This window comes from Populus nigra, chromosome 1, assembly GCF_951802175.1.
Source record: "Populus nigra chromosome 1, ddPopNigr1.1, whole genome shotgun sequence".
Lineage (NCBI taxonomy): Eukaryota > Viridiplantae > Streptophyta > Magnoliopsida > Malpighiales > Salicaceae > Populus > Populus nigra.
Window position 1 is genome coordinate 21,966,624 of NC_084852.1, and position 16,378 is coordinate 21,983,001.

A 16,378-nucleotide genomic window follows, 5' to 3' on the forward strand; every position below is an offset into this window, starting at 1 on the left:
GATTCCATCTCGGAAATCAGGACTCAGGAGAGGAGGGGCTCCTACGGCCTGTGGAAAATTAGCCACAGCAGCTACAGGGAATTGTTACTTAAGAGGGAGAGGAGGTTGGCAGAAAAGGGAAACGAGAGACTGGTTATGACTCAGGTAAAATGCTAAAATGATCATCTATTTGTATATTAACAGAAACTCTAAATCATGGTGGGTCTTTTTATATTATTTTGTTACAATGCAATGACTAGAATAATTTTGGGAGAAAACAAATAAATAAATGGGCAGACAAGGGATTTATTGACATTTCTGTTCCAAACACCACAGACTAGGAGTCGCCCACGCCATTTAGGCGGCACATGCATGTCTTATAGCGGTGTTTGGAAGCACGTCAACATTCTCTTTCTGATGGTACGATGCATGTACGCGATGAAATGATGGCTTGGTTCTAACGGGTTTTTTTCTTTTCCTCCCTCTTTCTTTTTTCTTGTCAAAGTGTGAAGGTGTCCTCTTATTTATTTTTTATATTTAATTTGATCTTTATTTTTTATTATTATTATTTGTTTTATTTTTATATTCTTTTAATTAAATTTTTCTTCAATTTTATCCCTTATCATTTGGTTTAATTTGATTTTTATATTAAATGTAGTCCTCATTCTTTTAATTTTCTTAAGCCTTTACTAATTAAATTTTGTTTTCAATTTCAAGCCTCAACATTATATTTTTCTCTAATTTCATCCCTCATCACTTGGTTTAATTAGATTTTGTTCTCATTCTTTTGATTTCTTTTAACCTTTTTACTGATTGAATTTTGTTTTTAATTTTATCCCTTAACATTTAATTTTAATTTATTTTTATATTGAATTTAGTCCCCTCTTTTTACTGTTGTTTTTTTATCTTTTTTTATTGTGTTTTTTTTTGTCCAATTTCATCTCTCACTATTTTTTTTATTGAGATTTGTTTTTGTTTCTTTTTTTCCTTCATAGGGTTAGTCGGTTTTATGACCAGGGTCATGGATTTCAAAGGTTAACACAAGTTGAATTTGATCTTATTTTAGGTCCTTTTATAAATAAATTTATTTTTAATTTTATTCTTTAATATTTGATTTTTTTAATTGATCTTCGTGATTTTTTCTTCACTTTCCTTTTTGTGGAGCTATTTCAATCTTATTTCTATGGTTATGGGATTAGCGATTTAACATGAATTGACTCAAAAAAAAATTTCGTTGCTATTTTTTTAATTATTTTTTCAGTTTCATCATTCAATATTTTTTTTATTCAATAACTTACTTTATTTTTTGTTATATGCCTTTTATGCAATTAATCCTAGCCTCGTGACCGCGATCACGGTTTTCGAAGGTTAATAAGAGTTAATTTTGGTTTTTTTAAAAAAAATATTATTTTTTAAAAATTTTATCATTCAACATTTATCTTTTTAGAGATTGACCTTTATTTTTTTTATGAGGCTATCTCAATCCTATGTCTATAGTTGCAGGGCTAGCAGATTAACTCTAGTTGACCTAGATTTTTTTTTATTGCTGTTTTTTCATAAAAAATATTTTTTTCTATTTCACTATTCCACATTAGATTATTAGATAATTGAGATTTACAGTTTTATTCAATTCACTATAAATAATTATTTGATTAGATAAAAGTTTCGTTTTCATAAACAAAACATAATTAAATACATTATGCAAATACCTTGATCTTAATTATTATTTTTTATTGAATATCAATTTATTTAATTTGATACATGTATAAATATTTTAATTTATGATTGAAAATTCTTTATATTTAAAAACATGTTAAAAAAACCTGTATCAAATAAACACGAGGCTAATAACTAGTTACACCCACCCCTCGTCGTGGAAAAGACGATTACAACGAATACAACATCAAACAGGCGCCATTCTTTCAGTATGCCACGCTGCAACGGCAACTAGCAGTGTTATTTTCCATCACAAGGCTACTACAAAACAAAAAATATATTATTTTCATTAATAAAAAAAATAAAATAAAAACTGGCAATCCTTTATCCCTTACAGAGCAAGGGTGCCAAGAGCAAGCAGCCCTTGCAAACAAATTACAAAACTAATTTTTGAGTTGAAGTTACAAAACTAACTTGCTGGAAAATTAATCATCAATTTATATAGTGTACCTACATAACAACATGTCATTTATCATCTATCTTGCACCTCATGATCCCCATGCATGCTCAATCAATTATATCCACGAGGGTGATTTTTGGACAAATCGAATACAGATGGTTTCTTTGGCACACCTCGGTACTCTTCAGTTTGTATGAGTAGTTGACGGCTGGTCACCACTGTAATTGATTATGAAATGATGCCCCCCCACAAATGGCAAGAAATACGAACACTTCCAATTGTTTAAGCCTTGCCACTAATCAATCCGATCTCTGCCTCGAAACTTCAAGCTGCAACTTTGGCCTTTGCTTTCTCTTTCTTGGCATCTAATGATTTTAAGCCTTTGCCCAACCCAATAGGAGCCTGATCTTTCCCTGATGTTTGATCTTTTTGTTTATCTACTGGGTCATTAGAAGACTGTCCATTAGCTCCGTTGTTCACTCCACCTGCTTCCTCGTTGTTGATGGAATCTGGAGTCGCCCCTGAGTTAATGACGTTGAGGAGCTGAGTGAATGGTGGCAAAGCTTGTACGGGAACACCATGTGAGCGAATCAAGAGCCCCCTAGCAGCTGCTTTCTTCCTAGCTTCTGCTGCTGCACGAGCAGCTCGTTCATCTACTCCCCTCCCTCGTGGAAGGGCTTCACCAACTATTGCTGCATTAAGGGATTTGTTAATGGAACTGCTAGAGCTCCCAGATCCAGATCCTCCAGCAGCAGCAGCAGCTTGGAATGCATGCAGCAGGTCAGGATTAGCCTGACACTCAAATCAACATCAGAAATTCTGGTCTCCAATAGACACCAGCAGACACTTACAAAGAGACTATACATCTTGTCACTTAACTTAATTCGTGTAATTACGAATTTGAGATGTAAGGACTACACAAAACTGGAAGAAAATTGTATCAGGCAAAACAAAGAATTTCTGATGAATGCACAACGTTTTTTAGCACAACTGCTTGGGCATGCTTTATGTTTTACAGGGAACCATTTCCACAAGCACAAAAATGATAAAATGGCCATATCCATCATCTAAATACCAATAAACCATCTCATCAGATTAAATCAAAGAAAAATTAAATAACACTTGCCTTCAATATATCCATCGCCTTTTGAGCAGAAGTTGCATTCAATGTCTGACCTTTCTGCTTCTGCGCATTCATCTGTAAATAAAAATATATTAAAAGTTTAGAAACTGAGAAACAGAAGAGTACAATAACATTCTTGTAAGACTGCATCAACCTGCAGTTCTCGTGCCTTAAATGTGCTCATCCAGTTTTGGGAATCTCGTGTCCTTGAGTCCTCCTCACCAAGTTGTTTGACAAGTATGTCGTAGGTTTTCTTCTCATGCTGTGCACAAGCAAAAGCTAATTCAGTCATCTGTGCTTTCTCTATATCAGAGAAAATCAACACTAAAGAAATGTCAAGCAAAAACATGCCTGGTGTGATAGCTTGAATGCGCCCATACAGTTAAATGCGATTGCAAGAGCATGGTAGCATACAGCAGTTTGAATATGCTCCTCTCCTAAAAGCCTCTCATTCTTTTTCAAGGCCTCTTGCAGATAGCGAAGAGCCGTGTTCATCTTTCCAATGTCCTGATACATCATTGCAACATTTATGAAGGTCGCAGCCACATCAGGGTGATCTGGGCCAGATGACAAACTCAATAAGAGCAGCGCACGAGACATGTGCCGCAGTGCAAGTTCTGTTTGGTTCAGTCCATGGTAAAAGAGAGCCATGTTTCCGTAACTGCATAATTGCAAAAGCACAGTGAGCCAATTCAACCAAACAAATTTTAAACAGGTTGCCAACTGTTGAATGCAGAAACTGAAATGAAGATATCTCAATTTTCAAAGAATTTAAGACTGCAAATTTGTTAGACAATTGTCAGTGCACAGCAAAATAACAACACCACTGCAAATTAACTTAGTACGAAGGACAAAATGGCAAGGAAATGATACCTGTGGGCAGTATCAGGGTGGTCTAATCCCAGGCAACGTTCATTTATGATCAACTCCTTGTGCTGTTGGATGATTGCTCCAGCCATATCACCAGCATGATACAGAACCATGGCCAGGTACCTGAATATTCAAGTTCAAGTGCAAAAGAATAAACAGAGAATCACTGCTGAATAGAAAAGGCAAGTTGAAGTTGGGTCTGATTATTGTAGATGACCTTGCATTTGCAAAGTATACTCAGATAGTTAAAATAAGCATGATTTCACATGTCATTGACAAAAAGTCAAGGAAACAGAATCAGAAATTAAGAATTGTTTGGTTATTGAGTAACAATACCTACCGACAACAGTTAGCAACCTCACGATGCATTGGACCAGTCACCTAAAACACAAAATTAAATGGTCAAGATATTTATCTCAGAGACTTCCTAACTGGATGAAGAAAAAAGAACAAAATACCTGTTGAAAAATGGAAAACAAAAAAAAAAGGTCAAGATATTTATCTCAGAGACTTCCTAACTGGATGAAGAAAAAAGAACAACATACCTGTTGAAGAATGGAAAATGCCTCAGAAAATAATGTGTAGGCTTCACTAAGCATCCCCTGAAGCAAAAGAAAGCGACATTATTAAATAACCGCAAACATCTTTCAAGACACACGTAGCATGTTCTCTGAAATGTTTTTACATTCCACAAAGTCAAAGATCATATGCTATGCTTGCAACTTTCCACCATGCAAGGCTATACTACTTGAAAATAGGTTACCAAAGAATAATATTCTGTTTTTTTTCAGATACGGTCTTTACCAAAATTATGGTGTGATGAAATCCATTTTAAACCATGCTCAAATAGGATTTTAACACATCTAAATTTGAAGCTAAAAAACCTATAACTGTTCTGGAAGAAACATTATCCCAATCAAAGAATTTAATTCTTGAAGGATCAACACAGTACAATCATCCAAGGCCACTATTGAAGGCAACCTTCTCCAGGACATACCTCAGCCAGTTGAACTTTTCCTGTTTCCACAAGATCCTTGGCTTCTGAACATAGAGGAACTGAATGCTTCACCACAGGTTGGAGATTCAAGATATCTGACATTTGGAAAGGCATTGCAGTATGGAGATCATATTTGCGAGCTGCAATGGTGATGCCCACCTATTATGGGAACCACATAAAACACAAACCATTTGCCATTTAGAATGTCAACCACAAGCCAACATGAAATTCATCAGTCTATTCTGAAGTGCCAGAATATAATTATAATTAGCACCCCAAAGGCAAACATAAAATGTTTTTCTTTGGCAAGAAAATAATAATAATAGGAAACAATGATCACAGTGGTAGAAGAAAAAAGAAGCATGAGCATTTATGGCCACTAACGAACATATACTTATAAGAAGAAAAAAAAACTGTTCCAGGCAGCACAGGATGGAAATGATGTTTACCAAAAATCAATCATTGTGAAAACTCCATCGAAAAATATAAGTATTTCAATATGAATGGATGACATAGGAACTGAAACGGACCTTTTGGCAAAGGTTACGTATAACTGAGACTTTCTTCACTTGTAACCTCGCATCCTCTGGCAACTCAAACTATACATAGGAAAACATTAGATCCAGCATATTATAATCGCATTTTATATTTTAGCGCTAAGGTAATAGAATAATGCCCCCTTACAAATGATAATCGCAATGTTTCTCATAAGTCAAATAAAAAGCCATGTAAGAAAATGGACTAATTCAATTTCAAGTTAATCTCAAATTATATAACCCACATGATGGTAAAAGATACCTCGTATTTGAGCTTTGCAAGTTCCTGAAGGTCAGACCATAGAGTTTCTGAGCTAACATTCATATATGAGGATTGGTTCTTTCTTGCAGATGCTCCTTTCCACCTTGTTTGGCCCCTAGAGGATTTTCTTGAAGAATGATTGCTAGCTTGTTCCTGCAAGTGTTCCAACATAAGAAACCAGTCGATTCAACATTGATGAAAGAGATTAGATATAATAGGAAAAATATTTCAAATTTAAACACAAGTCTTCCTCTTCCTGTGAGATTCGACCTATCGAATCTGGGAAATGGAATGGTCAGAAGGGAAAACAAAGCATATGGGGGCCTTAAGAAGTATAGCTCATAACAGCTTAGGAGCAAATACAATGTGTGATGGAAGTAAGTGAAAAACAATTATGACTATTAATCTTTTGCAGACATACTTTCTTTGTTGCTCTTGAAGGCGAATTATTAGTTGAAACTTTCACACCAACAGCTTGACAACTTCCGAAGAAACAATTGTAAAAATGAGAGATTGCTGGCCCCAAATCATTATCATCTGTGTCCCTGAGGAGATCCTGTATCAACAGAACAAAAAGAAGGCAGGAGAAAGGGAATCGCTTAGTACCAGAGGCACAGGTTTAAAGGACATATATGTGCCTGCGTGTGCACTTTTTCATATTTAGTGTCCTCCGCAAATGCCAATAAGAAAACTCAGAATTTCTTATTCTGACTACAAAATAACAGCTTGCTGTTCTTGCCCATCTAAAATGAAATTGATGAATCAAAACAGCCACCAATCCCTGTAACTAGATAGGAGAATTTAAATTTTAACAGCAAATGAAGCACAATTAATAACAAGTCCAGCCTACCAGAGACTCATCCCCAAAAAATCCGTCAAAAAAATCTATCCATTAGATCAGTGGGCCCCACATGGAGTCACTGATCTAATTGATGTATTCTGCAGCACATTAGCATTTTTCCACAGTATGCTTCAAAGATCTATTGCCAATTAATGACAAGATGCACATATAATGCATTAGAAAGCATAGAACAAAAGCAGCTTCTGTCCCAAGCAGGTTTGCACATGCAACAAAATCACTTGAAGACAGATGCCTGGCCTGGACTGACCAAATACCAACTAACTGGTGATAACTGGAGCAAAATTATCCTAAGAAAACACTTTAGAGAACTACAAAATGCCTCTCTTAGAAAACAGGGTGGCCCAGTTGCCAAAACACTACAGACACAATGCTGTCAACATGCAGGTAATAGGCCTTGCATTAATTTGAAGACCTTCAAAAGTTAGTCAGCACCTTTTTTTTTTTGAAAAATAGAAAGAACAGCAATACGTGGCATTGGAGGGGGTCAGATAAAGCTGATCACCTTGAGGAGGTGCTTTGCAGATCTGACAATGATCTCATTGGAACAAAGATCCCATAGATGAGGTAAGTGTTTTGTCCCTTCAGCAACCTAAAGAAATCATTGACTTGTGTCAAATGTAATAACAGAAAACAGATTAAATAATAGTGACTTCTTCTATCACTGTATAAATAAATCAAATTTAAGTTGAGCTACAAAACTTGTTATTTGACAAATTTGTCAGAATCTTGGCACGAATGTTAGAGAGCATTAAATAAATGTATAAGCTTACCTTTCCCATGTAGCGAACATTAATTCCATGAGCGTGTAGTGCTTCAGTAAGAGTCTGTCCATCCATGGGTGAGACTTCAAGTGTGCAAAGATCTTGTACGAACTTTGGAAGTACAGTATTTGCAAGATATGAACTAACTTTCTTCACATTTTCTTCATCCACTGCTATCTCCTGATAAATGGCAATTGAAAAAAGAATATGAACTCCTAGTTGTTTAGTGTTACTGTGTGGCTACCGAAACAGCTTTTGGGCCACGATTGGTAACAAAGGTATTTGGTCACCAAGAACACCAGCAAATTCAAATAGATAGTGGGATTTACAATAAGAAAACTGAAAGGTTAGATGTTCACCTCTGGATTCCCAGACAACTTGAACTCAGTAAAAACATTAGGGTTAAAAAGTATTTCTTCAAGGGATTCAGAGCTTCCAGCAGGAGGAGGAGCACTTTCTTCTACAGTGTCAGCTTTCCCTTCTTTAGCTATCTCCTGAAGACGAACGCAAAAAGCCACATGATTCAAATAAGTGCTCACACACTTGTGGGTAATAGTGTTCATATACATATTACAATAAAATGCAACATTTATAACAAAATTCAGTTTACACTTGCCCTCCGAAGAAATCTGAAGCCATATGTCACTGTTTGAACATGACACTGTAACTATGTATAGCTTCAGATATAATAAGAGAATGTTCCACCCTCAGTCACAACTGTGTCATGTTGCAGCATTTATGACCAAATAAAACAAACAAACATTTCAATTGCATAGGAACCTCCAGATGACCCCCTGCATGCATGCATTTCAATCACATGAACCTCATAAGGTGCAATTTATTCTAGCTTGAGCATGGTGCCAGAAGTGAAGAAAAGGTTGCCAAACAATCTTACTTGATTGTTGATGGGCACTGCAGCTTCTTCAGATTTAACTTGCTTATCAGCACCAGCAACTTCTGTGGAACCAGCAGCCACTTGAACCCCTCCCTCAGATTTAGGTCTACTCTTCGACCTTGCCACAGCTTCGGCCTTCGCCATTTTTTTTAAAAAAAAAGAATGAACATGCAGAAATAAGCCGGTGATTACCAAATTATTTTGTCCACGCGAACATACCTGACAGAAGGCAGTGATTAATTCTGGTCTCAATATGCAAAACCGCGAGCCAGGTCTAGTATAGTTTGCATCACGAGGAGTTACTCTCATCAAGTCCAGTAGATAATGCCTGATAAAAGAAATAAAATTACCAATCATAACAAGCGCTTATAAAAGAATGAATATTCTATGGATGTTAGCATGTGGTACCACCGAACTCCACTCAACAGCACTTCGAAGCTTAAAGTTTATTAAACAGATAGAAGCACAGTAATGCAAATGCTGATTTATTCTTTGATTTTCATTTCATATTTTAGTGGGAAAAAAAATACAACTAAGAAAGGATCAGCAGCCATGTAAGGCAGTTCCCATACTGATGGTGTCATCATTAATCATTACCATAACACAAAAAAGGCAATAAAGAAGACAGAGAAAAGGTCACCATGTGATAGAAGTGAAGAGAAACTATAAAGATAAAAACCCAGCAGATAATCACCTCACCTGTCATCACTACCCACAATGCCCTTGCATTCCACTGGTGCAGCTAATTTGAAAGCATTCCCAGATCCATCTAGGACAGTATGTTCCTTTAGATGAAGGCGTTTGGCAGCTTCAACCACCTGAGTCGCACAGAGATCAGTACTTAACAAGAAAGTGTGTGACATACAAATCTGAGAACATACTAATGTTTGGATGTAGCATGGTGCCCAGGATATTTAGCTGGTGCCAGATACAAACATACTTCCCATGACTAATAACAAAATTATCTACCCTGAATACAAGATGCTCTCAATTAATGATGCATTACCATCAACCCATAATGACAACTTAAATTTCTGCTCACCTTGGAATGGAAATCTTCATTCCAGCATATTTTCTTGCCATTATCAACAGAACCATACAGCAGAGAGTCTGATTTATCCCCTTGAAGAATGCCAGGTAAGACACTCTAAAACAAAATTCAAAAGAACAGTGGGATGATAATAGGGACAACAACATTAAAAATAAGTCTAAAAAAGAAAAGACAGGAACAACAAAAATGACCACTGGCTGTCAAGTAAGACAGGAAGTTCAATGCAATGGGAAACGCAACATGGATTAGGATTTGCGATATTATTCTTTTTTCGCTAAGATGAGAGAAAGAGCAATCTTTAGCAAATAAGTAATCATATAACCTATGATGACAGAAAAAGCAGACACCAATTTTGTCAAGCAATGAAAGAGAGCAATTTGCCTAAAATTGCATTCCTTTTTTATATAACTTCAATGATAACTGCATGCATGCATGTTAGACTAAAAGTGGTGCGTGCATGTGAGTGTGTTTCCGTGTATGTGAATTTGAGTGCGAGGGCGAATGCGAGAAACAAAGAAGAATTGCATCTACGATGCACACCTGAGCTACCACTCTGTGACCCCTGTAATCAATTATGGCCATGGCAAGATTATATAAACCAGGGACATCAGCTTCCTGGTAGGATTTGGTGCCTTTCAGATCATTATTTGCCGAAGCATATGTAGCTTGTTCACTCTCAGCCAACTGTGGCTCAGAAGATTCGGGAGGCAATTCCATCACTTCTGCGGTTGATCCATCACATTTCACCCCATTAGTAGTGGCCTTTTCAGATGATTTAATTGAAGAACTAGTGTTCTCAGTCTTTGAACTAGCATCTGAATTACATTTCTTGGAGAGCTGTTCAAGGTCCGAATCCACAGCAAAACTGAAGAATATATTGTTGTGAACATACCTAGAATAAGAATAAACAAGAACGAGATATTATGGAAAAGTTTACTAATGATCACAAACCTCTCAAAGAAATAGCATTTTAGCTAGCATAGCCCGTAATCATTCATAAGAACATGAAGATGCAGAATACATCACACAATGCTCAAACCGGCAAATAGCATTGACTTCAAGGATGGAATAGAAATTCAGAAGTTATAAGGGTCCCACTAACATATGAAAGCACTCTGGATCTGTTGGATTTATGGGAGGAATACATCTGCCGATGACTCCAATAGCTCCTTTAATTGCTGCATCAACAAAGTCAGAAGTCACTTTGTAGAGAGCTCTATCACGCAAGATCCTGCAACAAAACCACCCTGATAAGGGATAGAGGATGAAACTATATAAAGAAACTGTACATTGTAGAAACAAAACAGCACAGAACATGCATAACTTTATAAAGGTAGTAGCACATATGACAAGTATACCTTTCCTGAGGAGTTGAGTGGGGAAACTCTCGACAGGATTGCAACTCCTCATTCCAATCTCTTTGCATGCCAATCAGCTCACTACCATATGAAAGAGTTAGTGCATCCTCCGCTCTGGCTGCATCAGGTCTGTGATCTGACCCAAAAAAATCCATGAAGCTTATGCAGGTGAGATGTCAAATGAACCACTGAGTTCCACAGATCTGTCATTTTTATGGATAGCAGCCAATTCATCCAAAAGTGCATATTTGGTGCCATGTTATCACATGCTACTATGGCTACAGTGCCTTGAATTGTACTTCAAAACCCTATTTTTCTTCTGTATTGATCTTCATTTTAGTAGCATATATATCCAATGTATTTTATTATAAAATTTCACCACTAAATAAAATTCTAATTATCTTTTCAGGACAAAAACTTTTTCAGAACAATTAATTAGTTGATGCAGCCGGTTCTTAGTTGATGTGAAAATATACATGATCACATGGTACCTAAATAAGTAATTTCAGCCAAATTTAACACTGAAGAAAAAACCACTATCTAAAAAATCAAGGTATGAATAAAAAAAGGACAGATACAGGAATTCAGGGAAGATACATGGCCAGGTTGATTTTATCTTATTTCTTTTGGTTGTTATGGCTGTTAAGCTTGAAAAGCCTTATTGATGTGAAACTAATAGCTTCCATGAGGGTAAAAACTGATCAGACTCGGAAGAGGAGATCCCTTCTCCTCCATCCAGTCTTTTCTCCTCCAATTGTCTCTTTTCATCTCTCTGTTCTTTAGTTATTCCTCTGACTTCCTGTGCCACATTCTTTGTGCCAGTATGTAGCTACAACACCATAACACCCCCCTCCCCAACTCCCATAAAGGATGCCTCATTAAAACTTATCAAAGCTTGAATTCAAGATTTGTCACCAGGAATGATGTGAGGCATAGATTATAATTCACAACTTAGAGAAACTTTCAGGTAAAGCTTACTTTACTTGAAAAATACCAACAGAAACTTCCTCAAAATCTATGACAGGTGGACCGTGTTTCTAAATGAACAAAGCAATGACATAAATGAAAGAAGAGTTTGAAGTTTGCAGGGAATTAGACAAGTTTGAGAGTGAGCAACAAAAAAACAAAACTAATCAAGATTAGAAGTACAGCTGGTACCCCATCTAAAAGAAGCCAAAATACCTGGCTAGTTGATTTACACTAAAAATTGCAAGGAAGAATGTCCATTCAAGTTAAAGCAGTGTTCTGCAGCTTTAGGAACTAAATAGCATAAATATACAAAATAGAATACAAAAGTTCAACTAACCAGGAACTGGATATAATCCTAGCCATGAATTCGGTGGCAGGAGAGATTGTACATTTTCAAAAGGGTGTGCAGAGCCCTTACGCTCCAAAATTTCACGAAAAGCTTCAAAATAGGAACACACAAGGAAACATATTATTCAAAAGTCAGAACTAAGAAATGAACTTCAAGCCCCAATAAAATATAAATTCTCAATTGCCCTCCTTTACCTCTTTTGAACGTAGGACTGATTTTCTGCAGGAGTCCAACAAGGGTTGTTGCTTCAGAAGTAGCTTTGCTGGGCCTTGGGTCAAGGACATTCCCTGTGCTTGAATTGACATAGAACATCTTTATGGTTCCAGTAACACAATATCTGTTACCCTCCAATGTTACTGCATCCAGGTAAATCAAATCCCCAACAAGCCTGGAGAGGCAACCAAGAAAACAAATTATTTTGCTAAATCACACTCCAAGGGAAATGTTGGATTTTTTGTGCAAATAGTCAGAGGAGAGAGTGAGAGGGCTGGACCTTCTATGGCTTGGAGGGGGATTGAAGGATGAAAACACAATACTGTCCACACACTTGATTTCTTTTGTTGGGAATGATAACAATTTACCAACCGAGCCGGCAACATCCTCCATGAATCCCATCCCATCAAGCTCAGGGACCTCTGTTTTTCCAGTATCTACATTAAAGGCATTGTATGAACATCTTTGGCACTGAATGAAGTGTTAAGAAATACTTTATAAGTAATCAAAGGAGAATGATAATGATTTTAGGATGAATATCACAAGCCACCTGAACCCGGAGCTTTGTTTTGTGCTGTTTCATACTCTAAAGCAAGGGATGTTGATAATGAAGCATGAAGTGTAGAAAGTGAAAGTAATTCCCTTGTGTGGTGAACATGTGCCCTGATCGATCTATCATCATATGGTGCTGCCAAAAAAGTTTCCATGTTAGAAGCGTCCATAAATGGATCTCTACTACCAAAAGAGAGAGCAATGCTAACAGACCGGTGACCATCTCCAAGGAGCAACCACCAGAAGTAATGTCAGCTACTTCAGATATTTCATTATAATCTTCTAGTTGATGAGTGGAACCATCCTTCATGTGCAGCAACAAGTCATAGCATGTATAGAAACAGGTCTCCGGAGCATCAAGAAGGAATTGTCTTATATCCATGACAGAATCTCCAGGGTTCAACTGCGATTTTGTATTATTTATCAATTGATTGACATAAATAAGCAAATAACATGCCAAAAGCAAGAGCATGTTTAAAACTTGAGGCCATTAGTTAGTTGTTTGAGCAGGAGGGAAAAAAACCTTCTGCATTGCAGAATGGTGACAGAAAAAACCTGTACTACCCAATGCAAAGAGTGCTATAAAACAATAAAATATCTAAATGGAACAAGTTAGCTCACTTGTAGCTCAAGCTTCTCGCCACTTTGAGATTTGACAGAGACAGGGTAAAGATGAAGATCACCTGCATTCATAGGGAAAACACCACATGAGATGTGTGACAAAACAAAAGATAAAGATTACAAACCAGTAATGCAGCATTTAATTAAGCTCAATTTCAACAAATGATTGGTGCAACCATTTCACTAGGTTGGGTTGGCAGAGAAATAGTAATGTTACCAAACCATGCCGTTAGCGAAACACTATGAGGTTTAGGAAAGCAAAAAAAATAATCATAAAAACAACCTTGCTTTGCTTCACTAGCAGAATTTGCTGTTTCAGATTCCTTTATCTCTGAGGAGCCATTAGTTGATTCACTCCCAGCTGATACTTCATTAAGAGTAGCTACACCAGCTTCTGAAGCAGTTATGTCATCCTTCACAGGAGCATTCGATGACGCCACTGGCTCCAAAGAATTTGTTGTGTTATTGGACCCTCTCCGATTCCTCCCTTTATTAGATTTCCCAGCCATTTTCACCTCCTAATTCGACAACTTAATAAGGTTTACTAGCTTTCAAAATGAAAAGAATACCCAGTTCAGTGAAAACTGAAAACATCATCAATATACCAAAGAATCCGAATGCACAAAAGAGAATGCAATCATTCATTGATGTGCGTGTGCATGAGTGCATCTGTAAGTACTCTTGCATAAATGAATACATATTTCATTTAGAAAACAGTGTTCTAAGACTTTAAATCCTCCTGCACTTGCTTGTCTAGGAAAGTTCCAACCTGGTAGCTTTAAAGCCAAAAGGAGCTTTCAAGTTTCAATCATTGCAAAATGAACTAAAGTAACCATTTGAGTTATCGCGCGCACAGGGGACATTCATAAACAAACTTGAATCCTGTAGCACCACCTAGCGTTGATGAATCTATTTTCACTTTCCCCTTAAAACTGATGAGACCAGTCAACAAACACCAAAATCCCACCCCACATTGATAAACATAAAAATCAACTATTTCAAAGCCCAAAAACACATGCAATTTTAAACTATAGGGTTATTAAAAATTAAAATCAATCAAATTCCATAACCAAAAATCAAAACTATGCACTATAAACACTATTCTACACCCAAAAAAAAATCAAAGAAATCAAAACCAACATAAAAGAAAGAAAGAAATGAAAAATGGGTTCCTAAAAAGCAAGGAAATTATCAAGGAAATAAACTAAACATTCATTCTTTATTGATTAGTATTACCAATTAAGTGACGAAAAAAGCTTCAATCCAATCGCAGCTCTATATGTTGTTGTTGTTGTTGTTGTTAGTTGTGTGTAGGTGTATGCTAGTAGATGTATAAAAAGTGGGGAGAGGGGTTTTAGAGAGAGAAAGAGAGGTGCTGAGGTTTTAGCAGGAGGGCTAACAAAACAGGAAGTGGCTGAGAGGCGGCGAAATTTCTCCGTGTTACTGCGTTTAAGAACATGTTTGGAAATTGGTTGACTGTGGTTTGTTAAAAGATTAAATTTAAAAAAATATATTTTTTAATATATCAATATTAAAAATAAATTTTAAAAAATAAAAAAATATATTTTTAATATATTTTTAAGTAAAATACATTTTAATAAAAAATTACTATCATAATATCAAATAGACTCTAAATACATTTTAAAAATATATTTGTCGTGAAAAGATATCAAATTGATGTTTTTTTTAGTGTTTTTTATAAGTTTTATATACTTATATTAAAAATATAATAAAAAATTATATATATATATATATATATATATATATAAAAGCAAAAATCACTTTTAAAAGACACCCTACACTACAATATAAAACACACTCCTTTAATTTTATTAGATATTTGACCTGCATTTCACTACGGGTTAGTTTTTTTTCTCAACAAAAAAATTTATATATAGACTTTTTCAGCATGTTTTATATTTAAAAAAATTCTAAGTGAAAATAAAAAAATATATAAATACCTATAATTAAATAAATTGAGAATTCTGTGTTAATAAGTGAAAAGTACTATAAACGATGATCAAAAATAAAAACTGAAAACATCAAGAGACATGTATAGATCAAAATATTTAATTTTCTAAATTAAAATAATTTTTTATTCAATCAAACGATAAAACAAATAGACATATGCATTAAATTGATTGAATAGAATAAAAAAAAGATACATGATTTTTTTATTAGAGAGTTAAATTGAAAATGAAATAACTCTAACAACAATTAAATTTAAATTTAAAAGAACGATAACTAAATTGAAAACAATGACACAATATTGAAATGTAAAATTTAAAACTAATAAAACTTTTATAAAATGGCTCTGAAAAAATTAAGAAATAAAAATAATAAAAATCAAATTTAAAAAAACAATATATATACATTGGAATTAAATGACTAGGTTGAAAAGAGATAAAACTTTTACAAAAAAGTAAAGGAAATAAATAATAAAATAATAAAATATCGAACTAAAAAAAATATATGATGAATTGAAATTAAAGGACTAGATTTAAAAGAAATTAAACTTTTACAAAAAAAAAAGGCAATGATAAAAATAAGAAACTAAAAGAAAAGGTACATAAGTTTTTTATTAGAGAATTAAATTGAAAAAAAAAACTAACTTCAATAAAAATAAAAAATAAAATTTAAAGAATAATGATTAAATTAAAAACAATAACACACCATATACCTAGATTTAATAATGAAATTAAAAACCAATAAAACTTTTATAAAAGGGTTAAGAAAAAAAAATATAATTTACATTAAAATATAATTTAATTTAAATACAACTTAATAACTTTTCAAATAATTTTACATATTTTTCTAACTACATGTAATTTTACATCAAATCATCAATTTAAAAAATCTTCACC

General features: G+C 34.9%; 1 protein-coding gene across 2 annotated transcripts; it reads right to left on the reverse strand.

The window, feature by feature from the left end:
* Positions 1-1,954: 1,954 nt before the first annotated feature.
* Positions 1,955-14,978, reverse strand: LOC133704303 (clustered mitochondria protein-like). 2 transcript variants are annotated; one of them, XM_062129111.1, is made up of 29 exons: positions 14,751-14,978; positions 13,798-14,032; positions 13,515-13,576; positions 13,107-13,296; positions 12,892-13,029; positions 12,622-12,778; positions 12,323-12,516; positions 12,117-12,218; positions 10,811-10,946; positions 10,555-10,683; positions 9,993-10,344; positions 9,444-9,548; positions 9,101-9,219; positions 8,621-8,729; positions 8,402-8,536; positions 7,866-8,000; positions 7,516-7,686; positions 7,248-7,334; positions 6,305-6,439; positions 5,884-6,036; positions 5,616-5,684; positions 5,086-5,244; positions 4,634-4,690; positions 4,429-4,469; positions 4,092-4,211; positions 3,570-3,879; positions 3,373-3,480; positions 3,222-3,293; positions 1,955-2,887 (listed from the first exon to the last, which is right to left on the reverse strand). In XM_062129111.1, exons 2-29 carry the CDS (start codon positions 14,021-14,023, stop codon positions 2,420-2,422), a joined length of 4,239 nt encoding a protein of 1,412 aa, XP_061985095.1. In that variant the 5' UTR covers positions 14,024-14,032; positions 14,751-14,978; the 3' UTR covers positions 1,955-2,419. The 2 variants fall into 2 exon arrangements, with proteins under 2 accessions (XP_061985095.1, XP_061985087.1); XM_062129103.1 differs by having other exon boundaries at positions 13,798-14,062.
* Positions 14,979-16,378: the final 1,400 nt, after the last annotated feature.

Bases quoted from the DNA above. Each gene is read 5' to 3' on its own strand.
- LOC133704303 (XM_062129111.1), bottom strand. From the start codon at position 14,023: ATGGCTGGGAAATCTAATAAAGGGAGGAATCGGAGAGGGTCCAATAAC. The intron at 10,345-10,554 runs GTTAGTGGGACC...TTCTTATTCTAG, and splicing joins GATCCAGAGTGCTTTCATAT to GTATGTTCACAACAATATAT. The intron at 8,730-9,100 runs GTGAGGTGATTA...TTCTTTTATCAG, and splicing joins ATTGTGGGTAGTGATGACAG to GCATTATCTACTGGACTTGA.